The sequence below is a fragment of the Myotis nattereri genome (assembly GCF_964212035.1).
Source record: "Myotis nattereri genome assembly, chromosome: 13".
Classification (NCBI taxonomy): Eukaryota; Metazoa; Chordata; class Mammalia; order Chiroptera; family Vespertilionidae; genus Myotis; species Myotis nattereri.
Genome location: NC_138088.1, coordinates 5,961,700 through 5,986,892, shown reverse-complemented (window position 1 = coordinate 5,986,892; position 25,193 = coordinate 5,961,700). Strand labels below are relative to the sequence as shown.

The 25,193-nt window shown below is 46.1% G+C and overlaps 1 protein-coding gene across 1 annotated transcript; it reads right to left on the bottom strand.

Annotated features, from left to right (window-relative positions):
* Positions 1-7,356: 7,356 nt before the first annotated feature.
* Positions 7,357-24,569, bottom strand: LOC308528688 (UPF0728 protein C10orf53; the record flags this gene model as incomplete). The annotated part of the gene is made up of 3 exons (XM_081104435.1): positions 7,357-7,421; positions 8,064-8,183; positions 24,473-24,569. 3 exons carry the CDS (start codon positions 24,567-24,569, stop codon positions 7,357-7,359), a joined length of 282 nt encoding a protein of 93 aa, XP_080960561.1.
* Positions 24,570-25,193: the final 624 nt, after the last annotated feature.

Genomic DNA, 25,193 nt, shown 5'->3' with positions numbered 1-25,193 from the left:
GACCACCGCCCCAGCTCAGAGAGTCGGGCGGCGGGAGTAAGTTCTCCCTCCCCCTGCCCTGTGCACTGAGGCCCGGACCAGGGGATGAGGCCCACCACACGGGGAGAGCCCCTGCTTCCCTCGGTCCTCAGATGTAAATGGTAATCTCACCCACAAACCCGCATAGACGCCCAGAAGAATGGCCGAGCAAACATCTGGGCAGCCCATGTCCCAGTCAGGTTGACACATAAAAGTAACCATTACAGCTTCCCGTTTCTAAGTGGCTTCAAACACTGTGAGGGGGGTCTGGTAGGTGACCAGAGACCTGAAGTCTAAGCAAGATTTTGTCAGCGGAGGACACAGCACGGACATTCCAGGAGGAGACAGCAGCATGAGACAGGCAGAGAAAAGAAAGGCGTGGCTGCTGTTGAGAACTGTGAGAAATTTGGGGCATCCAGGATGACTGTACATAGGATAAAGGTCTAGGTCAGTGGTAGGACTTAAAAGAAATGCGAAGCCATAATAGATTTGGGGACCAGCTTGTAGCACCGTACGTACAATAGGTTAGACATATACTCCTAATTTAACATAGGATTAACGGTAAAAGAAGCACTTTATAGTGTGTTTCTCAACCTGGTTTTCCTCTCAGCATATGCTCCCACCAGTGATCGTGGTTCACGCAGCCGCAGGCTCGCTCCCGGGCGGCGTCTCCTCTCTGTCTGCACAGAAGGTGTCTGCGGATCCAACACGCCGGGAATCGGACCGTCCTTGGGGAGGCTGCCCTCCCTCTCAGCCACCCCCGCTCTCCGATCACTGCTCTTGGCCGTAGCCGGCCTATTCTGCTGTGAGAAGGATTAATTTTTATCCAAAGTGTAAGACCTAGTAATGTGAGTGCAGATTTTGATAGATGTTTATAGGCAGGCAAATAGTTTAATATGCATCACCCAATGCTACCTGCCCCTTCTGGGGTCGTGGGTACAAATGAAAGCTTAGCAACAAAAGCCCGAGTTTCCTCGGCAGTGTTGACCGGCGTGGTTACGGGCAAGACGGCACTCCTCCGTGTGCCCCTTCTCTGCACAGGTTGTGGGGGCGGGGGCACCTCCATGGTCTCCCACACTTCTCTGGCCTCTGGGAAGTTTTTGTCTGTGTTGCCCGGAGTCACCTCCAGCATGTTCCAGGACCACGCTTCTGAAGGCCTCTGCTGCTGGGTGCTCACCTGTGGGTATATTCCCTCCCCCGTCCTTCCCTCCTGCCCCAGAGCAGGCGTAGACCTAGAAGAAGAGTCCCTTAAGTCCCTAAGTCCCCACCCCACTGTCCAGATGCCAAGAGCTTTCTGGAACCTCTGGGATAGCTGGTCACACTCCTGGGGTACCAGCCACAGGACACTCCCAGGCCTAATACCCAGCTCCCCTCCCTGCTTCCAAGACCAGCTTCTCCCACAGCCTACGGGGGTTTCCAGGCCTCCTACGTTCCTTGAATTGAGATCCAGAACAGGGGGCCCAGAAGGAGGAAACAGTCCATCTCACCTGTTAGGGGCAGCCTTCCTAGCCTGCCCAGGATGACTGAGGGGGCAACTCCATCTCCTTCATGGGGCAACCCTCACCTCTCTCTATAGCAGCGGTTCTCAACCTGTGGGTCGCGACCCCTTTGAAGGTTGAACGAACCTTTCACAGGGGTCGCCTAAGACCATCCTGCATATCAGATATTTACATTACGATTCATAACAGTAGCAACAGTACAGTTATGAAGTAGCAATGAGAATAATTTTATGGTTGGGTCACAACATGAGGAACTGTATTTAAAGGGCCAGAAGGTTGAGAACCACTGCTCTATAGGAATGTGGTCTTGCCCTAACACCCCAATGTCACTTTTCTCAGAGTAAGATGCACTATATGATGGGAATCGGCTGAAGCACGTTATAGCATGCAGATTCCTGGGCCTGGGACCCAGAATTTGCTGGAAGACACTGCAACATCATTCCTTGGAGTCAGACATTTTGGGTCTTGAATGCTCTATACTGGGGCATTGGTCACACAGACAGGCCTGAGCATCTCCCACCTGTTGCTCCTGTGTGAGGAGGGTCCTGGGCTCACCATTCTTCCTTCGTCCTCTGGGCCTTAGCTCTTGCCCTCTTCTGAACAGCCACTCTGAAGCATCCATCTTAAATAAAAACTGCTGTTTGAAATGTTAACCCTGCTATTTTGGCTTCTGTAAACACTTGCTTGCTTAAGTAATAAGGAAAATAAGACTACTCCCATTCCAGAGAGGCCGTAAACTATGCCCCAGACAGAGTTGTCACTGCTGGCGCCAGGCCAGGCCTTGATATGGTCTCATGGCCCCTTCCCAGCTCACAGCCCTTCTTTCTCAGAAGGCCCGGAGGTTTCATTCCAAATTTTGGAGACAAAGGACTGGAAAAAGTATAAATAGAGAGAGTTTCCTTCATGTTGGGGGTCCAGAATTTGAAAGACACATTTTTCTCTGGGCTTGTGCAGAATTTAAGAATAAAATGTAACTCCCTTTCTCTAAGTGTGGCTTGGTTTTTCTCCGGTCTTCCGTAACAACTCAAACAGGAACACACGTTCAAGAGGTTTGTAACCATTTGGGCAGATAAAGGCAGCCCGAACCCTCCCTGAGAGAAGGACCATTCCTATCAGGAAATGGGGTCGGGGGACGCAGCTTTGCCTCCACCTGGGCCCCTGGTACTTCATCACAGAGAACAATTGGCCTCTATAGGGGCTCAGCTTCCCAAGTGTCTTCATCTCACAGATCTGCAGACAGCTTCTGCTTTCCATTTGCATAATCAAGTGGTTCCGCTGGGACAGAGCAGTGGACACACACCAGCGTTGTGGGCAGAAGGGTTATGGGCCTGGTGAGAGGGTGGCCCTGCCATTTATGGGGACAATTACACCCAGGCCACAGGTGTAAGCAGGGGGTCCCGGGCCCACAGGAACAGACGATTGTCCTGCTAATGGGCCAGATGTAGTATGTTTTGCTTTTTGTTTTGTGGTTGTCATTGTGTTCTTCGAAAAACTGAGCCAACACTATAAAACCAAACATTTCAAATAAAAATCCAGATTTCTGGATCTTCTGGAAAAATTAAGGCGATTACTACTACCAGTCCTGCCTCACAGCGGCAGTGTCGTGGGGTGCCTGCCCCGTGGGGCCATCCCACCTCCCCCCAACCCTCCCGGCACCCAGCAGGCGTGTCCATGGGTAGTCATCATGCTGTCCCCTCCCCCAGTTTAGGCCATCAGCCTGCCCTGTCCTGAGTCTGAAACCTCAGGGGTGAGGAGAGGATGCAGGCCCCCTCCTGAGGCAGAACCTCAGCTCAGAGCCAGGACGGGACCACCTGATCACACTGCTCTCCAATTAACCACTCTTTCCCAAGGAACGCTCGTGCCATTCGGGAGGAAACTTTCCCCGTGCCTATGCCAGGGACCTGGGCTAGCAGTTTCTTGTCTTTCATCTGGATTTGCCAACTGTGCGTTTCCCCTGGAAGCTTGGCACCCACAGGGGATGTTCTCCCCATGGTGCCCACAACCCCACAAGCTGGGGCTGAGTGTCTGACACAGGTGAACTTCAGCACCAAGTCCCAGTACTACTTTGCCTGGGTTATGTGTCCACAGGCATAGCGTTTGCCCCCAAGGGTGTGCAGTGTTCTTCGGGGTCCTCTCCATCCCCAGTGTTCAAATGTCCCAGCAGCGTACACTGGGAACTGGTTTTTTAACACGGTTTTCTTCTATAGATGGCCTTGTCTTGCCACAAGTATTGTTTCTTTTAAAAAATATATTTTTATTGATTTCAGAGAGGAAGGGAGAGGGAGAGAGAGATAGAAACACCAATGCTGAGAATCATTGATCGGCTGCCTCCTGCATGCCCCACAATGGGGATCGAGCCCGTAAACCAGGCTGACCTCCTGGTTCGTAAGTTGATGCTCAACCAGTGAGCCACACCAGCCGGGCACAAGTATTGTTTCTTACTGTTTTAAAGGTGAGCTTACCAAGAGAGCAGGTGCAGCCAGCTCAGGGAGCAAGCTCAGGGAGGCCCCTAAAAATCTCCATTATTTAAAAATTTTAAAACTATATGAACAAACTTAGAGATTCCAAATTTTCAGACTAAAAACTAAGATAGCATTATTCTAAAAAGACTTCCTTTACATGATCCAATAACAAGAAAATTGCTTGGCATCTTACAAAACTTAAAATGTGATCTAATTAAGTGGTATTTTAAGAGCGTTAAAAGGCACCTGAATGTCTGTGTTTTGTCTTTAGTTGGGAGCAAGCGTGTTTCCTGTTTCTCGGCAGGGACGTGAGCAAGCAGACAGAAGACAGGGAGGCAGAGGAGGTGAGCGCACATTTCTTTAGGCTAAAAATAATTACATTTTCAGGCAAAGCTCTTCCTAATCCAAGACAGAGAAGGGTTGGGTCATACAGACAGATGACCTCGATGTCAAAGTTTTGCTTTATTTTTGGCTTAATTGATTTTATTTTAAATGTTTGAATATCATGCAAAATAAAATCAATTCCACCCCTGAAAATACTTCTAGTATGCCCGGCCCAGCGTGGTTCAGTGGTTGAGCGCCTACCTAAGAACCAGGGGGTCATGGTTGGATTCCCGGTCAGGGCGCATGCCTGGTTTGAGGATTTGACCTCCAGTAGGGGAGTGTGCTAGAGGCAGCTGATCAATGATTCTCATCATTGATGTTTCTCTCTCTCTCTCTCTCTCTCTCTCTCTCTCTCTCTCTCTCTCTTCCTCTCTGAAATAAATAAAAATATATTTTTTAAAATATTTCTAGTATGGAAGAAATGATGGTCTTGCAGACCTTCCCCCTCTCCCCACCCCATCCATCTCTCCAAGGGCCACCCAGAGCTAACCCTGGAACCTTTTCCGGTGATGCTGATTTACACATCATTTAACTCTTTTAAACTGGAACACGGTGCCCTGCGCACAGGCATCTCTCAGAAGCTTTCTGCCCCTGGGTTTTCCGTGGAATCCGCGTGCAATCTCGTCTCACTGCCTTCCGCTCTGGTCATAGAGTGGAGAGCAGGCCCTGGTGGACGTGGGAGGCTGCCCTGAGGCTCCAGTACAGGCTGAGGGGCCGTGTAGGAGGAGGGCAAGGGGGCTGAAGAGAGCGCTTTCACTAGTTCAACATTGATGTCCCAGGGCCCTGGGCGGGTCCACTGTCCTTGGAGCCGAAGTTACAGCACCAAGTGCAGATGGGAAAGTGACCATTGCATTTCTCAGCAGAAAATAGGGATCATTATTCGAGGAGGAAGAAATCTCCTGATTTAAGATGGAATTCGTAGCAACAACTGCTTTAGTCACACTGGAGAAGCTCAATATAAACATCTTAAGTTAAAAAAAAAGATATATAATTGGTACATGCAACAAGATCCCAAATTGTTGAATTCAGCTTCTATATATGTCTATTTCTTGGTAAGTATTCAGTCATAAATAGAAGAAACCCAAATTGAAATATACCAAAATGTTAGCAAATTTACACTTTACTTTTGCCTATATTTTTCCATTTACTGCGGTGAAAATGCACTTCTTTGGTAGTAATATGTTTATATGAAGACAAAGATAGGAGGCTATCCTGAGATAACTGGCTGGTCTTTTGGAAAGAGGGTTCATTCTAGGGCTACTAACCGTGGGAAAGCAGGCGCCGGATGCCAGGAAGAATGCTTTAGCTTCAGGTTCCCAGGAAGGATGATGAAATATTTCCAAAGAGCCCTAAGTGAGTCCTCAGCTCCGAGTACAATCTGATAAGTGAGGTTTGGGCTGAAAATGAAAGTTTTATCCCCTATTTTACCCCATGGGAGAGAGAACTTGTACAGTGGCTTCATCAAGTGCTAGATGCCGTTTAAGTCCTGGGGTGCAGGGGGCTTGAGGCTGCCTGGAGCAAAGGGAAGGGTAGCTCCCAGGGTGCGGGGGAGCCCAGGGCAGGGCGGCCACTCCCGAGGGGTGGGGTGAGCCCAGCGCAGCAGCGCCAGAAGCCTGAGAGCCCCTCTGTCACCACAGCCCAGGCTCCTGTGCGCCTTCTCCAAGGCGCGCTGCGTTCTTCCCGGCCCTCACATTAGCGCCATTGGATCAGTATGTGCAGCTCCCCCTCTGCTCTGTAGCTGGGAACATGGCTGCGGCTTGGTGCATGGGCCTGACAGGAAGAGGAGCGTCATTTTGACATGGTAGGTCTTTACACTGACCGTAAGGAAACCCCTCTTTAGCTCCGAGGGCTGTCTTTTCCTCCAGAGGGCCGGGAGCCCCTTTCCTCTCGGGCCCTGCCTCCACTGGGCCCTCAGAACAGCCTGTGGACTGGCTAATGCAAAAGGAGGCAGGTCATTTTCTTGTGTGAGAGGAGAATAACTGAAGATTTTAAAACATATATTCTTTATTGATTTCAGAGAGGAAGAGAGAGAGAGATAGAAATATCAATGATGGCCCTAGCTGGTTTGGCTCGGTGGATAAAGCATCAGCCTGCAGACTGAAGGGTCACAGGTTCAATTCCAGTCAAGGGCACATGCCCGGGTTGCAGGTTTGATCCCCAGTGGGGGGTGTGCAGGAGGCAGCCAATCAATGATTCTCTCTCATCATTGATGTTTCTATCTCTCTCTTCCCTCTCCCGTCCTCTCTGAAATCAATAAAAATATATTAAAAAAAGAAAGAAATATCAATGATGAGAGAGAATCATTGATTAGCTGCCTTTTGCAGGTCCTACACAGGATTGAGCCTGCAACCTGGGCATGTACCCTGACCGGGAATCGAACCGTGACCTCCTGGTTCCTAGGTCAACACTCAATCACTGAGCCATGCTGGCCAGGCGAATAACCAAAGATTTGGCTTCAGGTAATTGTCTATTAGCATTTATGTAGGATTCCATTGGGAACAAGAAATAAACCTAGGATTAGCCAGTTTTCCAAATATTGAAATTGACTGTTAGTTCAGATTTTCAAAGGCCGCTATTTTCCCTCCCCACCCCACCCCCACCCCCGTCGTCTTTAATTTTGCCTGTTCCTAGCGCTTCGCTAACTATAGGATGGAATCCCTGATGCTTCCGGCGGCTGTGCTTTATTAGTAAGAGACGACGCTTTGGTATGAGATTGCATTTTATTATTTCCTTCAGCTCGACATGTACCTGATATTGGAGGGCCTCCCTATGGGTTCGGATTGAGACACACAGCAAATGGTGTGGTTTGATTGCGGTGTGGGCCCGTTTCCCTGCAGCCAGGTGCGCAGCCCTGTGCAAGCGAAAGGACAGTCTGGAGTTGCCTCGTTCTGAAGGGGGTGCTGGCGTCCATGGCCCAAATTGCTGCTTTTGTTTGCATCACCGAACGCCTGAGGCAGTTGCTGTTTTGACTTGAGGTGCCCGTTTCCACAAGATCAGTAGGCATTTAGCACGGCTATCCTGGCCTCTTGGCACAGAGGGTCTAGTTTACCATCACCTCCTAGGGAAACAGATAGACTTTTCTTGTGACCAGCTTTATATGCAATTTAATGTCATATAAGACACACGTATGGCTTCCACTAAGAGAGCATTTTCTAAGTACACGGGCACGGCACTGCTTAGTTGGTCTGCATTAGTGGATTGCAAAAGCGTTTACTTCTGAGCAGAGTGAGGTATGCCTGATGCCAGCCTGGCAGGCCAGCAGCTCACCAGTCCAAAGAAATCCTTAGAATATCGCTGAACAAACTGTACAACGGGCGTATCAACTCTGTCTTATGAGGCCTAGACAGAATAGTCAAATGAAACAAAATTTGTTCTGAAGATAACATAATAAAGCACACATTATTAAAACGCACCCTAACAACCGGTCATCCCTAAATTCCCATCAGGTATTTGAAGCCTAGAGCTAAAACTCCATTCTCTTTCTGCCTCTCTCTGTTCCCAGTGTTCTGGGAAGAAGCCGAGAGCACCAAGCACTTCACTGTATGTGGTTTAGGATGCGCCCATTCAGTGCCACAGGGCACGGGGCTTTCGGTAAGAGTGTGAGACTCGGAAAGAAGCCCGGGCTGGATCTGGGCACACACACGGACCCCTTCAGCTGCGGGGCGGGTGGGCTGGGCGGGGGGCGGGGGGGGGCGGTTACCGAATTCCAAGTCTTTGATGTTGCAGTGGAAGACAACTTCTTCGTTCACCTTGAGCTCCACCACATTCCAGTCATCCATCTTCTCTAGGGTGACCAGGTGTCCGTCTGCAGCCAGCACAGCTGCAAGAGAGAGAAAGGGGTGTGGTGGCGGGCAGACTGCCGCTGGCATGGCATGCAGATGTCCTCACGGTCACTGCAGCTGGTCTGCTCTCCAGGTGCTCATGGCCGTAACTCCGCCGTCCCAGTGGGCACCTGCCTGGCGCTGGCCCCAGATGCCCTCGCCTTCTCGGAGAGGCATAGCCCTAGGCCTGAGCGTTTCAGGATCGGTTGTGATTTGATCCAGACCCACATGATTGTGAAAATATGAGCTTTCTCTAGGAAGAGCTTTTGAGTTTTTTATAGAGACAACACTCAGTGTTTCAGAGAATTTGTGAAATTAGATAACTTCTGACCTTGCTGATGGAACCTGTCTGGGGGGCAATTTGACAGTACATGACAAAAACCTTAAAAGCCTCAAAAAATTAGAATTAAAAAAATGATTCTAATCTCTGGCCAAGGAAATTGCACTTATAAGAAGTCCTCCTGAGGAAAAAATCAGAGTTTTGGCAACAAGATATTTCATTCTGTAGTTTTATAATAGCAAAATACTGTGAATAACTTACATGCCCAATACTATGAATTTTTAATTGCAAGAATATTTGTAATATAAGCAAAAATGAGCCTACAGATAAACTACATATTCCACATTAATTAAAATGTATATGTAATAGAAAAAAAATACCCAGTGATTATCTTTCTCTGGTGAGATTATGAGAAGTTTTTTTCTCTTTATTCTTTTATCATGTTTTCAGATTAAAATCTTTTTAATAAAGCTAATGGACTAAACTCTTATTCTCACCTTCGGAACCTGCCTGTTGGTTATCACATTCGACGGCTCCTTCCTTAGAGATCAGCTAGAGAAACACTGTTAGGTTTATTCTCTGTTGGGGAAACGCAAGAGTGTGTGGGCTTAGCAGAAACAGTGCACGGAACAGCCCGGAGCTCTGTTGTTTCCCACACGTGTCTCCCCGATTTTTCGATGTGTTCCCCGCTAACCTTGGGGTGAGAGCCGGCGAGAAGTTGGGTGAGGTTGGAAAGAGAAATCAGTTGGGACCATTTTTTTTAAAGCCTTAGCATCTCAATCAGCCTTACGTGGCGAAAAGCAGACAGTTATGTCAGCTAATTGTATTTAATCACAGAGACAATTGCTTTTTCAAAATGTTGGCGTGCCCACTTCATCTTTCAATCAGTTCAAGAACAGCAAGCCCCGACTGTGAGCATTTTAATTGCGTGATTTTAATTTCACTTCTGGAAAGGAACTTCAGAAAGTAACTCAGCGAGGATCTCCATTAACAAGACAGCGCTCCGTGGGCACCCCGTGGCGGCCCTAATTGACTTTGTGTCAGCCAACCCCGTCTCTGCAGACACCGCATCGTTTTCTACGGCATATTTCTGTTATTGCATCCTGGTGAAAGGTCTTGTTCTTACATATCTTTGGAGGAAGCACTCAGCTTGGACCCAGGACTGGTTTAAATGAAGCAGACCACCCGTTCTGGAATGGCCAGTGGGTCGTCTAGTAAGCATAGGTCTCTACAGGTTTCTGGGGACCATACCCTCTTGAGTGGGGGGAGGAAAAATGGGGGGTGTAGCTGGAGAGGGAAGGAAGAGCTCCCAGTGGGTAGATAGGAGGCAATTCAGCCTCTGTGACCTTGACTGTCCCTTGTCTGAAGATGTAGCTGGGAAGTGGAGTTCAACATGATAGAAAAATCGGGAACAAAACAGCTTCTCCGCTCCCACTCCCACTCCCACCCCCCTTCTGGGGCTAGGAGCTAAGGCCTGGGGTTTCGGGGAGGGGGCTGCAGGCTCTGGGGCTGGTCACAGAGAACACAGTATAAGTGAGGAGGGCGCTGCAGGGGCAACCCGGGAAGCTGTGCACCCTGCAGCTGCCACGGCCCTTTCCCTCGGGGCCCGCTGACCAAGCCTCGTGCAGCATGTGAGCTTGGGGTTTGTTTTATGAGAACAGCGCACTCTTCCTGGCAGGGTGCAGCTAAGACACTGGATTCGAACCATCAGATAGTCAAGCCACCCTATGGAAGTGGGGGTGCCGACTAATGGGGTCTAAGTGACTGAAGCCCAACAAGAAGAAATCCTAAGAGAGCAATAACTCCTCACTTTACCTTCTATATGGTCGCAAAGCAGGCGCTCTCGCGGCCTTTAAGGGCATGCTTCTCCCTCACTGACCACAGCACCCCCCTCCCCCCTCCCCACCGCCCCCAGGCGCCTGGTGTTAATGAAACTCACGGAATAAACAAACTCACAATGGCGCTGGGCACCTCCAAGGACTGTTTTGGACCCTGAGTGACCCGAGTCTGACTTATTAAAGCGATAAGCCATCTGAGTCTAGGTCGTAAATTACTCTCAGGACACCCATCCCTTCTCCTCAGGCCAGGATGCGCTGAGTCCAGCGGGAGGGCGGCCAGTGCAGGCTTAAGGGATAAAACTTGAAGCAGCACCAGATCCCTGCAGCTCATGCAAATGCCACCTTCTCTACATGGAGGACGCATTTGTTCTGTGAACTGCCATGGGTTGTCTATTCAAAGAAAGGTCAGATAAATATACTCCATGCAACAAAGTCTCTGCAAAGGCAGTGGCGAACCTCCAGCATAAATCAGCCAGAAGCTGTAAGGCCGCCTGCAGAATGCCTGGTTCTTTGAAGTGGCACCTCATTCTTCAAGTGGGATCTGGGTAACGGAAGGGACACGAAAAGCCCCCCTCTTCTCGGTGCTGGGGGAGCGTGCACCACCTGTGAATGATTTAAACACGCTGGTTAGGAAGTCAAGGCAAACAGACCACAGGCCTGTCCCCCTTCTCTGCTTGTGCAGATGCAATGCTGATGAGCGTAGTGTGTGTGGCTAATGCAGAGGGAGGGGCGGTGGATGTCACACAGCATCCTAACTGAATAAGGCAGACTCTGGTTTGTAGGGGCAGTTTCACTTCCTTCTAGTTCCCTTCAGCGGGTCACTTGGCAAACTCAAGTACCCAGGCAAGGAGCAACATGGCCAGGGGACTTACTTAGAACTTTTTGTTAAGCATTAGTTTAGTTTCATCAGGATTGAAGCCACAGTGCAGACATTTTTGCTGAGCTATTATAATAAAGAACGAACAAAAAGGTTCAGATTGCTTAAGGCATAGTAAGTTCAGGAAAGATCAAATGTATTACCAAAGCCAGCAGGCTTCAGGAAATGATAAAGAGCTATGATTTTTAAAGGAACACACAGAAGTCAGATGCAGGCTTTACAGAAGGGGGTCTGCAAGTGCACCGCTCTGTGCCTGCTCTGGTGCTAGCGTTGAGGCTACGGTGGTCGGGGAGGGTGGGTCCGGGAGGGAGGAGGAGCAGATGCTGCCTGCCTGGCTTCGGTTGGCACTCTGGCATGTGTCACTGGCCCTCAGTGAATGTTGGCTGCCAGTATAATACGAATCATCATTCAGGAATATACAAAGCTTACTTTAAAAATCAACCACCTGCTGATACCTTGCAATACTTAAGTCTCCTTCAACCATAAAAACTCTTCCCTTGATCTTCTCAGAACACTCCTCTGCTCCCCTGCTGGCGGACGAGCTGCCTGTGCCCTCTGCTTCCTCTGCCCGCTCTCACCCTGTGCTCTCGGAGGTGAAGAACTGCCCGCACAGTCAGGGGCTCACCCTGTCTCTCCTACCCCTCAGGAGATGAACGCTCAGACCCATCTCCGTTATTGCTTTAAAATATTTTTTTTGAAAAATGCTTTACTTGATTGTCTACACACACCCTTTCCAGCATCACATGTAGTCGCTAGTAGACTTTTCAGTGGTGAGAGCCTGTGTTCAGGTGAACCTTTGCATTTCTAACCTCTTCATCTGCACCCCCAGGTTTTCTCAGCGATGTTTTTGAGCTGCAGCTGTTGGCCTTTGGTTGCATTCTTTATTGTGCATGCGGATGTGCACTGATGGCCGGGACTTCTTGGCTTCTTAACAGCTGGTTTTTTTGGGCAGTATTAGGAAAAAATGTCAATCAAGGGATACCCTCTAGAATTCTAATAGGGCCAAGTCATGTTGGGATCTAAAGGCCTGTGAATGATGGGGAGTGCCTACATGAAATTAGTGAGAAGTCAGGTTTGCTTTCTCTTAGGAAAACAGCAGCTCTGTAGCCTAATACGTGTTTTTCATGTGAATCCTGACAGTTTACTAAATAGCTGGTTATGGAGAAGGTGGGCAGGTAACATTTCTCCAGAAATGGTTCCTACCTTGAACATTATTTGGTTTCTTTTATTTACCTGCTTGAATACTTGAATAAACCACTCTTCAGTTTTAATCCTTTTATTTTAATCCTCTTAGATAATAAATTTGAACTGACAAATTGCACAGAAGCTCTTTGCCATTAATCTAATTTAGTGACATGATAAAAACAAAAACAAGGCTTCCCTTTACTTTGACAAAGTAATATAATTTACCTTATTTATCTGTATGAAATTCCAGCAGTTAATTTGAACACTTATTTATTTGATGTTTGTATTCTTAGGTCTTTAATACAGTGTTTCTACCTCTCATTTGTAATTGCATGCATTATTCTTGAAACTAGGTAAAATTCACTGAATTGTTGTATAATAAATAGCCTTTTTATTATTGCCTGTAAAAAATAAGATAAAATAAAATACTTTTGTGCTAAAATTTTACAGGTTATGATGCAGACCCATGTCTTAAAAAACCCTTGCAAGTATAGAAATGGACAAAAATTTTAAATTATACATAATTCTTCCACCTCCTGCCCTTCGTCTTTTTTCACTAGAGGTGGGATCGCAATGCATATGGGATTCAGGAACATACTTTATGCCTTGAGCACTGTGGTGTGGTGACCCAGTCCTGCCCATATACATAGATCAGCTACACTGCATGTCATGTGACAGATGTACTGCAATTTATTCAGCCATTCTTTTTTCTGATTGTTTCCTATTTTTCAGTCAAGAAATCGAGAAATATAAAGGAAGAGGATGCCTCCATGTACATGTGCAAGTGTGTGTGTGTGTGTGTGTGTGTGTGTGTGTGTGTAAAATTGAGAAATGGCATAGCTGGATTCCACAATATATGTTAAATTTTAAGATACTGCCGAGTTGCCCTCCAGTTTACCCTCCCTCCTCAAGTCTTTGAGAACACCTTTTCCCCAGGTCCTTCATCAGCTATGAATTCATCTTTTTCTAAAGATAATTCCTACTTAACAGTTTGGTGCCCATTGGCCATTTTCTTCTTGCAATTATCTCATTTGCCTCCTGTGCCTCCAGGTTCTCTCCTACATCAGCACCCACCTGAGGGACCACTGTCACGTCCTACTGTCTGCCCATTTCTGTTTTGCCTTGCTTCCTCTGCAATCTCACCTCCGGTGGCTCTAGCATTCAGTTCCATGTAGGTTCATTTTAACTAATATTTCTCAATCCTTAAAACATGCCCGGCACAATTCCAGGCACTGGGACATAGCAGAGAACAGAATAGAGAAGAATCCCTGCTCCCTCAGAGACCAAGAGTAATGCAGTCGTAGTAGGGAATTTTAACAAACCATTGATATCAATGGATAGATCTTTTGAACAAAAAATCAACAAGGAAACAGCAGCCTTAAATGACACACTAGATCAGATGGACTTAATTGATATATTCAGGGCATTTCACCCCAAAGCTGCAAAAATACATTCTTTTCAAGTACACATAGAACATTTTCAAGGAGAGACCACACATTCGGACACAAAACAAGGCTTCGTAAGTTTAAGAGGATTGAAATAATATCAAGCATCTTCTCTGACTACAACAGTAAGAAACTAGAAATCAATTACAATAAAAAAACTGAAAATATCTGATAAATTTCTTATCCTTCATTTCATTTAGCTCTTCTTCTGGAGAATTCTCTTGTTCTTTCATTTGGGGCTCATTTTTTAATCTCCCCATTTTGGCTGCCTGTTTGGGTTTGAGTCTCTGTATTAGGTAGATCAGCTAGGAGTCCCAATCTCTGGTACAGGACAATGTCAGACACTGTGACTGGCCCTGAGCACTGTTTGGAGCTATCAGGAATCCACAGCTTGTGCCTCCCTCTGCTGGGCTGGGTGTCTTTGGAAAGGACCAAGATGTGCATGAAAGTTTGCTTTTCCAACCTCCAGGTCCAGGAAGAGATCAGGCAAAGGCACAAAGCCTCCAGAGATCACCCTCTGCCTGTGGTCTGATTGTTATTTTCAGTCTTAATTTGTCTCAGGCTACAGACCACAGCAAGGCATAGGCTCTACTACAGGGTGGGTGAGAGGTTTTCCAACAGGGAGGGGCAATTGCTTCCCTCCCAGGCAAAAGCTGCTGGGATGGAAAATGTCTTCTTGAGAAAGATGTCCTCTGCTGAATGAGGGAATGACTCAGCACAGGAAACTGTGCAGCTGCCTTCTGAGCTCTAACCCCAGAGCCTCCAACCCTGCATTCTCCTCACACAGCTCTAGCCCACCCTGCCCTCCCTCTGCCAGAGCCCAAAGTGAGTTGCTGCTTTTCCAGCCATCTCTCCTTAGCAGACAGCAACCCTGCTGCTTTCCACAGCCAGATGTTATGTGGGCACCTTTCTCAGTTCTGGTGGTTTCTCAGCTCTGGAGCCAAGCTTGGGGTTTAGACTCCAGAGTTCTCAGTGGGAACCCCTGATAGCTGAGATATCCCTCCAGAACTCCAGCTGCTGTCTGTGGGAGCCTGGCCAGCCCTCTTGAGCCTCAGCACTTTCTACCAGTCTCTATGTGGTCTCCACTTTCAGTCCTTGTTATCAGGGTTCTCTCCAGCTACTCTTCAGTTGATTATTCAGGATGTTTTTTTCTGTATTGTAGTTGTAATTCCAGTTTGGTCCTGGGAGAGTGTCAATGTAGCTCTACTTAATCCACCACCATTTTAGAACTCCCCCGGCCCCATGACTATCTTTTTCCTATATTTTTGTATTCATATTTCACTATCTTTTCTTTCCTTCTTAAAAAAGTTTGTTTATCATTTCTTGTAATATTTATTTAGTGGTGATGAACTACTTACGTTATTTAATGTCTGGGAAACTCTTTATCTCTCCTTTGATTGATTCTAAATGATAGCCTTGCTGGGTGGAGCAATCTTGGTTGTAGGTCTTAACCTTTCATCACTTTGAATATTTCATGCCAATCCCTCTGGCCTACAAAGCTTCTGTTGAGAAGTCAGCTGACAATCTTATGAGAGCTCCCTTGTAGGAAACTACTTTTATTTCTTGCTACTTTTAAGATTCTCTCTTTGTCTTTCACCTTTGGCATTTTAATTATGATGTGTATTGGTGTGGGCCTCTTTGGATGTTGTTTGAGACTCTCAGTGCTTCCTGGACTTGTATGGCCATTTACTTCACCAGGTTAGGAAAGTTTTTGGTCATTATCTCTCCCTATAGGTTTTCTTTCTTCTTTCTTCTCCTTCTGGTACCCCTACGATATGTTATCTTGCTTACTATTGTCCAAAACATCCCTTAAACTGTCTCATTTTAAAATTTCTTTTTCCTTTTTGCTGTTCCAATTGAGGGTTTTCTGTTACCTGTTATCCAGATCACTGATTTGATCCTCTGTTTCATCTAATCTGTTGTAGATTTTCTCTAATGTATTCTTCATTTTAGTCATTGTAGTCTTTACTTCTGATTCTTTTGTAATGTTTTTTTTATCTCTTTGTTGAGTTCTCACAAAGTTCATCTATTCTTCCCCTAAGTTCATTGAGCATCCTTATAACCAGTGTTTTAAACACTGTATTTAGTCGATTACTTGTATCCATTTTGTTTAGTTCTTTTTCTGGAGTTTTGTCTTATTGTCCATTTGTGTTATGATTCTCCATCTTCCAATTTTGGCTGCCTTTCTGTGTTTGCTCTTTGTGTTACATAGATCTGCTGTATCTCCCAGTTTTGGCAGAGTGGCCTTATGTAATAGGTGTCCTGTGTGGCATATTTGTGCAGTCTCCCTGACCATGTAGGGTATTTCTTGTGTGCCGTTCTGTGCCCTCTTATTCTAGCTGAGCTTGATTACTGTTGGTACATCAGTGGGTGGGACTGACCCCAAGGCTTACTGACTACACGAGCTGGCTGTAACTATAGCAAGAAAGCTATTGTATGGAGGCTGACCCCCATAGAGTAGGAGTTACTTTCATAGGGCTCTGGTGTCAATTGAATTCATCCTGCAGGTACTTTGTTTGTGGAGCTGTTTGGGTGGTGCTCTGGTGAGGTCTGAAGATAGCCAGTAGGTATATTGGTTCTGCAGCCTCTTTGGAAGGGTAATAGTGCAGGCCAAGGGAATGGTCATTTGTGCCAGCTTGGAGTCACCTGGTGGGAGCTACAAAGTAATATGCATTCGGTTGCTAGTGGTGTTGGGCTTGGAGGTGCTTGGGCAAGGCCATGCTGTGGACTGAGGCCAGCTGCAACTAATTCCAGGAGATGTGAGCTGAGGTCAGCTGCATTTGTGCCCAGCTTGTGGTCATTTAATTAAGGCTACTTTCCAAGCCACCACTGGCCACAGCTTTGCCAGCCTTGGGGCCAACCTCATGGTGTTATAATGCAAGTTGAGATCCGTCAGTACTTGTGCCAGGCTTAGGGCTACTCAGCAAGAGGTGCAGCTGCCTGCTGCTTATGTGGGGTGTGTAGACCTCTGAAAGATTTTAGGACAATCCCAGCATGAGCTGAGGCAGGCCACTGTGTTCAAAAGCCACTGGAAGCTGTGCAGGTTGGTCACACAACTTGGGTGGAGCTGGGTCTCAGGGAACCATCAGGGGAACAGTGTTAGTTACATTAATGGAGAGAACAGATTTGGCACCTGCCTGCACCAGGGTCAGCTGAGTGCTGGGAGGGCTCAACAAAGAAACAATGGCACCTACCAGCACTTTTAGGGAGAGAGCTGCCCTGAGCCCAGCCCCTCCAGTCCTCACCCTGAAGCTAGTCAATTTAGTTCCTCTTTGTAGGTCCCTGGCACATTTTGAGATGTTTTCCCTGCACTGGATCCTACAGTGAGTTTTTGAGTGAGTCCATTGACAGGCTCCTAAAGAGGAATGTCTAGGATTCCAGCAGCCCTCCAGCTCACTTGGCTGTACACCCCACTGTTTTTCACAGTCAGATGTTATAGGGACTTCTCTTCTCAGCACTGGTGCCCTGGGCTGGGGAACCTGGTGTACCGCTTCCAATTCTCTCTTAATTGTCATGCCATGGATGTGGGTAGGACTTCCTGTTCCATGTATCTGTCCCTCTTACAAGTCTCATTGTGACATCTTTATTATATTTTTAGTTATAGAAATTCAGTTAATGTGCAGGTGGTTATCAAGTGAGATTATTCTATAATTTAGTTGTGATTTTTATGTTGTCATGGGAGGAGGTGAGTACAGCATTTACCTATTCTGCCATCTTTACCAGAAGTTCCCACATGAATATCTTTTCAATGAAATTGAACTCTTATCTTATACTAGAGGCCTGGTGCACAAAATTCGTGCACCTGGGCAGGGGATCCCTCAGCCCAGCCTGCACCCTCTCCAATCTGGGACCCCACAGGGGATTGGGCCTAAACTGGCAGTCGGACATCCCTCTCACAATTCAGGGCTGCTGGCTCCCAACTACTCGCCTGCCTGCCAGCCTGATCACCCTCTAACCACTCCCCTGCCAACCTGATCAATGCCTAACTGCTCCCCTGCTGGCCAGATCGCCCCCAACTGCCCTCCCCTGCTGGCCTGGTTGCCCTCAACTGCCCTCCCCTGAAGGCCTGGTGCCCCCCAACTGCCCTCCTGTGCAGGCCTGGTTGCCCCCAACTGCCCTCCCCTGCAGGCCATCTTGTGGCCGCTGCCATATTTGAGGATGTGATAGTCAATTAGCATATTTCCTCCTTATTGGCTGTGGGTGCCGCCATCTTTGCAATGGCATGAGGGTCAATTAGCATATTCCCTCTTTATTAGGACCATATATAAAAGTTAATTCAAAATGGGTCAAAGATCTAAATTTAGAAATTATAAAGCTTTTAGAAGAAAACAGTATTCTGCATGACCTTAGATTTTTGCAATGATTTCTTAAACATCAAGGTGAGGCAATAAAAGGAAAACAGAAAAACCTAACTTCACGAAATTTAAAACTTTTTGTGCATCAAGGGACAATATTAAGGAAGTGACTTATAGAATGGGAGAAAGTATTTGCAAGTCATTTATCTGAAAAGGGCCTGGTACCCAGAATATATAAATTGTTGGAAATAATGTGAAGAAATTGGAATCCTTATACATTGCTAGTGGAATGTAAAATGGTGCAGCTGCTGTAAAAAAAATTTGGTAGTTCCTCAAAAAGTTAAACATAGAATTACCATATGACTCAGCAATTCCACTCCTAGTTACATGCCCACAAAACATTATTAACAGGGACTCAGATACTTGCATACCTATATTTATAGCAGCTTACTCACAATAACCAAAAAGTGGAAACAAGCAAAGAGTTCATTAACAGATGAATGGATAAAAAAAGTGATGTATACATATAATAGACTATTATTTGGCCATAAAAAGAAAGAAAATACTAATTCATGTTACAACATGGATGAAACTTCAAAATAGTATGCTAAGGGAAATAAGCCAGGCACAAAAAACAAATATTGTATGGTTTTACTTACATAAAGTATCTATATTAGGCAAAGTTATAAGGACAGAAAGTAGGTTAGAAGTTAGCAGGAGCTGAGGGCAGGATAGGGAATTATTGATCAGTGGATACAGAGTTTCTGTTTGGGGTTTTAAATAATTTTGGAAGTACATAGAGATGATAATTGCATAACATTTAAAAAATACATTTTATTTATTTCAGAGAGGAAGGAAGAGGGGGGGAGAGACAGAAACATCAATGATGAGAGATAATCATCGATCAGCTGCCTCCTGCATGCCCCCACACTGGGGATTGAGCCTGCAACCCAGGAATGCGCCCTTTACCAGAATCGAGTCCACAGGCTCTATCCACTGAGCCAAACCAGCCAGAGATAACCTTTGTTTTAAAGAATATGTTGTCTGGTATAAGTATTGCTACCCCAGCTTTTTAAATATATATTTGCATAAAATGTATTTTTCCATCTCTTTGCTTTTATTTATTTTTTAAAAAATGTATTTTATTGATTTTTTACAGAGAGGAAGGGAGAGGGATAGAGAGTTAGAAACATCAATGAGAGAGAAACATTGATCAGCTGCCTCCTGCACCCCCCCCCCCACTGGGTATGTGCCCGCAACCAAGGTACATGCCCTTGACCGGAATCGAACCTGGGACCCTTCAGTCCACAGGCTGACGCCCTATCCACTGAGCCAAACTGGTTAGGGCAATCCCTTTACTTTTAGGGTCTTGTTTTCTTCTCCATTCAGCCACTCTCTGTCTTTTGATTGGAGCAATTAATCCATTTACATTTAAAGCAATTGTTAATAGATATGTCTTTATTGCCATTTTATTATTCAGATTTTTTATCTTTTTTTCCTTGTTCTTCTTAAAGACCTTTAACATGTCTTATACTACTGGTTTGGTGGTGATGAACTTCTTTAGCTGTTCTTGCTGGGAAACTCTTTATCTGTTCTTAAATTCTAAATGATAACATAATCTTGGCTGTAGGTCCTTGCCTTTCATCACTTTGAATATTTCATGCCATTATCTTCTGGTCTATAAAGTTTCTGTTGAATAATCAGTTGAAAGTCTTATGGGAGTTTCCTTGTAGGTAGCTAACTGCTTTCTTCTTTCTGCTTTTAAAATTCTCTTTTTGTCTTTAACCTTTGACACTTTAATTATGATGTGTCTTGATGTGAGTCTCTTTGGGTTTATATTGTTTGGGTCTCTCTGTGCTTCTTTGACTTGTGTGTCTATATCTTTCACAGGGTTAGGTAAATTTCCCATTATTATTTTTTAAATAGCTTTTTAATTTCTTGCGCTCTCTCTTCTCCTTCTGGCACATCCATGATGTGAATTTTGGTATACTTAAAGTTGTCCCAGAAGTTCCTTACACTATTCTCATTTTATTAAAAAAAAAATTGTTGTTGTTGCTATTCTGATTGGGTATTTTCTGCTTCCTTCAAATCACTGATTGATCCTCTGATTTATCTACTCTACTGTTGATTCCTTGTAATGTATTCTTCATTTCTGACTGGTTCTTTTTTATGTTTTCTATCTTGTTAAAGTTCTCACTAAGTTCTTCTACTCTTCCCCTAAGTTCATTGAGCATCCTTATAACCAGTGTTTTGAACTCTGAATCTGGTAAATTGCTTGTCTCCATTTTGTTTAGTTATTTTTCTGGACTTTTGCTGTGTTCTTTCCTTTGGGACATGTTTCTTTGTTGCCTTATTTTAGCTGCCTCCCTGTGTTTGTTTCTATGTATAAGGTTAGAGTTGCTACCTCTCCTAGTCTTGGTAGAGTGACCTTATGGAGTACAGTCAAACCTTGCTTCTTGAATGTCTCCTATCTCAAACAATTTTGTTTTCAACCAAGTTTATCAATGGAAAAATGTCCTGTTTGTTGAATAAAACTTTGGTTCCCCACCCAACAACCCTTTCATGCTGATACCTGCATGATACCTCTCAGGTGACAAAGAAAGGAGAGAATGTACTAGTATTAGTCAGCTTACTGCTAAACTTGGCATTGTTAAACCCTCAGGAAATTGTGCTGTGAATATTTTTATGTGTTGTTTTTTTTTTTTTTTGCTTTTGTTGCTGCTTATTATTAAATGTGTACAGTAAGTCACCATGGGTCCTAAGAAGGTTAGTGATAGCAGCAAAGTGAAAAGGAAAGTTGTGAGAACAATAATAGAGCTTACAAAAGAAATAATTGCAAAGTATAATCAAGGTATTCATGTGTCTAATCTGGCTACCTAGTATGGCATGGAGAAATTGCTGATTAGCTGAATTTTAAAACATAAAGAGGCCATCAAGAGTGCTGATATTAAGGGTGTAAAAGTGCTCATAAAACAATGATCACATGCTGAAGAGGTAGAAAAATTATTGATTTGGATAAATGAAAAGCAGTTAGCCAGTGAAAGCACTTCAGAGGCAACAGCTCTCAACATTAAAGTTCTAGTGTTGACATCAATTTTCATTTTTTACTGTACATTTCATTCCCTTTTTAAAAATTTTTCATTTATATTTCATCTCCTTTTTGTTTTAAATGTGTTTATCTATAGGTTAAACATTACATTAGACATGCACTGTATATAAGAAAGGCTAAAACAGGGAATCATTTGGGGTTCTGGAACAGATTAATTAAATTTACATTATTTCTAATGGGAAAAAAAATGCTTCAGTTTTCTTACAAACTGCTTCTCAAGCAGTCTTCTGGAATGAGCTAAGTTTGAGAACCCAGGTTCCACTGTAGGTCTCACACAGTCTCCCCAGCCACCCAAGCTGGTGTTCCAGGTGTGACTTCCATTTGGGCTGTGTGCATCCTCTTGTAATAGTTGAGCTTTGATTGCTATTGGCAAGTCAATGGGGTGGATTTACCTCCAGGCCAATCAGCTGCAAATATTGGCTGTGACCACCGTGGAGAATCAGCAGTGCAGAGGCCAACCCCAGAGAGCAGAACTCACTTTACCAAGTCTCAGGTACCCACTGAGTCCACGCCTTGACTGTGTTGCTTGTTGAGGTGACTGGGTGGTGCTTCCAGTTGGTCCTGAAGCTAATACCGCATGTGCTGGCTCTGGGGCCCTCTGGGAGGTGTGGGCCAAGCCCAGCTGCCACCTGTGTCCTGCCCAGGGCCACACAGCATGAACTACAAAGCAATCCACAGATGGCTGCTACTCGTGCTGGGCTTGGAGCTGCCTGGGAGAGCCCCAGCTGAGGACCATGGCCAGTTGCCACTAGTGCCAGGCCTGGGGCCACTTAGCAAGAGGTACAGGATACACAGAGGCCAGATGTTGCTTGTTTGAGAGCTTTTAGGAAAGTTGGCAGCATGAACCAAGACAGGCCATTTGTATGGAAAGACACTGGGTGGTGGGGCGGGGGGAGACCTCTGAGAATCACCAGGGTCAGGGAAATGGTGTCAGTCAGGTTGATGGAGACTCAAATATGGTGCCTGCCTGCTGGCTTTGTGCGGGGAGGGCTCAGCAAAGGAACAGTGGCCTCTGTCAGCACTGCTGCTTGGGAGAAAGCTGCTCCTCCAGAACTCATCCTGAAGCCAGACAGTTCAGTTCCTCCCACACGCCCCTGGTGTCTTTCAAGCTGCTGCCCCAGTGCTGAGCTCAGAGCCGGTGGAACGGAGTCCGTCTACGTGTGGGCCCTTTGTCTCGCTCAGCCACAGTCTCCACTGGTTTTTACAGCCAGAAGTTTTGAATATTTCTCTTCCAGCCACTGGAACCCTGGACTGAGGATTCTGGTGTGGGGCTGGGACCTCTGGCTTTTCAGGGGGAACCTTGGTGGCCAAGATATTCCTCCCAATTTTTAACCACTTACATGTGGGTGTGGGGCCAGCCTATTCTGTGTCTCCACACCTCCCACCAGTCTTGATGTGGCTTCTTCTTTATACCTTAGTTAGAGGTCTTCTGTCCAGCTAGATTTCAGACAGTTCTGAATGATGGTTCTTCTGTGGTTTGGTTGTAGTTTCGATGTGGTTGTGGGAGTTTCCAAGTACCACATTCCAAGTACACTGCCATCTTGACCAGAGCCAGACCTGCCTTATTTTTAAGGAAATGCTGTAGTGGCTTAGTCTCATTATTTATTAATGAAAAACTAAAAGTGGGTTATGAGGTGAAGAGTTGGTGAGTGGGCCCAGTTCATCAGATGGGGAGGAAGCAAAAAGTCAATTATTTAGGCAGTGTCCTTAGCCAAGACTACAAACATTTTAAGCATTACCAAATAATACTGGGTTATTTACAACAGAAATTTCTCAATCAACTCTTCTCTCAGAGAAAGTGGTTTTCTCTGATCACTGAAATTCTCCCCACACTCTAAACTAGAATGCAAGTGCCACCTCTTCCAGGAGGTCTTCCATGATTGCTGACTTTGTGTCCTCTGGACTCCCATAGCATTTTGCCTGGAAGATTCTGGGTTTGGGTCATATAATATAGTTCATGGAGACTCAGTCTCAGGCTTTCTTCTCATTCTATGTGTTCTCCCTGAGCCAGCGACTCATACTTTTCTCTCCCCAGAAAACAGACTTTTTCTCCGAACTCCAGAACTGCAGAGCTGACTCAGAATCTCTGCTTACATAGCTGAAAGCACACTAAGTTCAATAATGTCCAAAATAAAGCATGTTCCTCCAATTGAATATCTTTGGTGTTGTCACTTCAATGTAGAGCACTTCCATCCATCGCACTTGGTTCAAGTCAGAACGGACTGGATCCAGAGGGCAGCCTCTTGACCCCTGCCTCCCATCTACAATTTCTTAGGGAGCACCATTGCTTTTACTTTCATCTACCACCCCTTTATGGCTGTCCTGGTACAAGCTACTGTCATCTCTCCCACGGGCACTCCAACAGCCCCCGACTTGTCTCCATGCTTCCATCCTAGACCCCTTTCATGTGTCCGCACAGCGGCCAGTGTTTTATCCCCCTGCCTAGAACTTTTACAGGACCCTGCAGGATCTGGTTCCTGCCTACCTCTCCAACCACATCTTCCCATAAGTTCAACAAATACATCATTTGTTCATGCTTCCAGTCTTTACAGATATTAGCTCCCCCATGGAGAATGAACTTTCTTCTCTTTACCTAATTAGTTGTTCATTCTTTAAAGCTGAACTCAAATGTAATTGCAGCAAGTAAACCTTTCCAGATATTTCCCCTCTCCCCTCCAATTCTGGCAGTGGCAGGGCCCACTATGATTACGTTCCTCTGTCACAGCCTTAGCACTACGGTCAGCTAGTAGTCATCAATGAGAAGGACATACATCACTTCAAGGACATGTGTCTTTGTTCCCCAGCGTGTCCCAGGTACCTACAAGCGTGTCCACACATATTAGGTGCTCAATTAAGGTCTGCTGCATGAGTGAATGATCAGGGGATAGAGTCCCCGCCTTTTCCAGTCAGCCTTATGACCTTGGAGAAGTCACTTACCATCCCTGATCCGCAGGCTCCACTGCGTAAAGCGGGGTCCGCAATTCTTTTTATCCAGGTAACGTGTGCACTGCCTGGCACCTCGTGGGCGCACAGAGCATGCTCACTGGTCTCAAACTTCTACTGAAGCAGGGGAAGGCGGAGGACGATGCTAATGCATCCCAGGGTGTTGGGGGTGCAGGAAAGACTCTCCAGAGAAGGTGGAACTCGGTCTGAGGAAGGAAGGAGGTCTGGACAGAAAGCACAACCTTCCCGGATGCTCAGAGGCTCGCTCTACCTGGGCACACGCGTGTTGCCGGCCCTCCAGCGCTCGGCTGCCCACCTTGCAGGCCCTCCAGGCGGAAGGTGCGGTGCTCCACAGACAGGCCGACTGCGCTGTATGGGCCATAGCGCAAGGTGACCACTGCGTTCTTGGGCATGGCTGGGCCTCCTGCCCGGGCTACCGCACAGCGCACACTGCTGGGCAACTGCTCTTTATGCCCTTAGGAGTGGGCGTGGCCCGGCGCGGCTGGGCGTGGTCAGGCGGGTGGAGCTTGAGGGTCCTCCGTATCACCGCCCACCCCACCCCCACCCAGCAGTGCCCACTGTAATGGGTGAGAGTGAGGAGTTTCCCTCCTGGATGCCTGCACCACCTACTGTGCGCCCACTGCTGGGCGCAAAAAGATGTGGTGGTCAGAGATTATTTGCTTCAGCAACTCTCATAGTCAGGTAAACATGGGATTTTAATCTGATATGGAAAGTGTTGATCAATAACAATAGCCAGTATTTACAGACAATTACAGAAAGTATGTATCAGGCAACATACTAAGCACTTTCTATATATGTTAGCTCATGTAATCATTTTACCATTCTTATAAAATAGGTTGTACTTTGTTATTTAGTATTTACCAAACGGAGGCTCAGAGGGGCCAAGTAACCTTCGCAGATGATTCAGGGGTGCAGCACGGATTGGAAACCCTGGTGAGGTGTCTATGTATAGATTTCTTCTTATTTATCTTGCCTGCGACTTGTTGATCACTTCTTTGAATGTTTGGTAGAACATC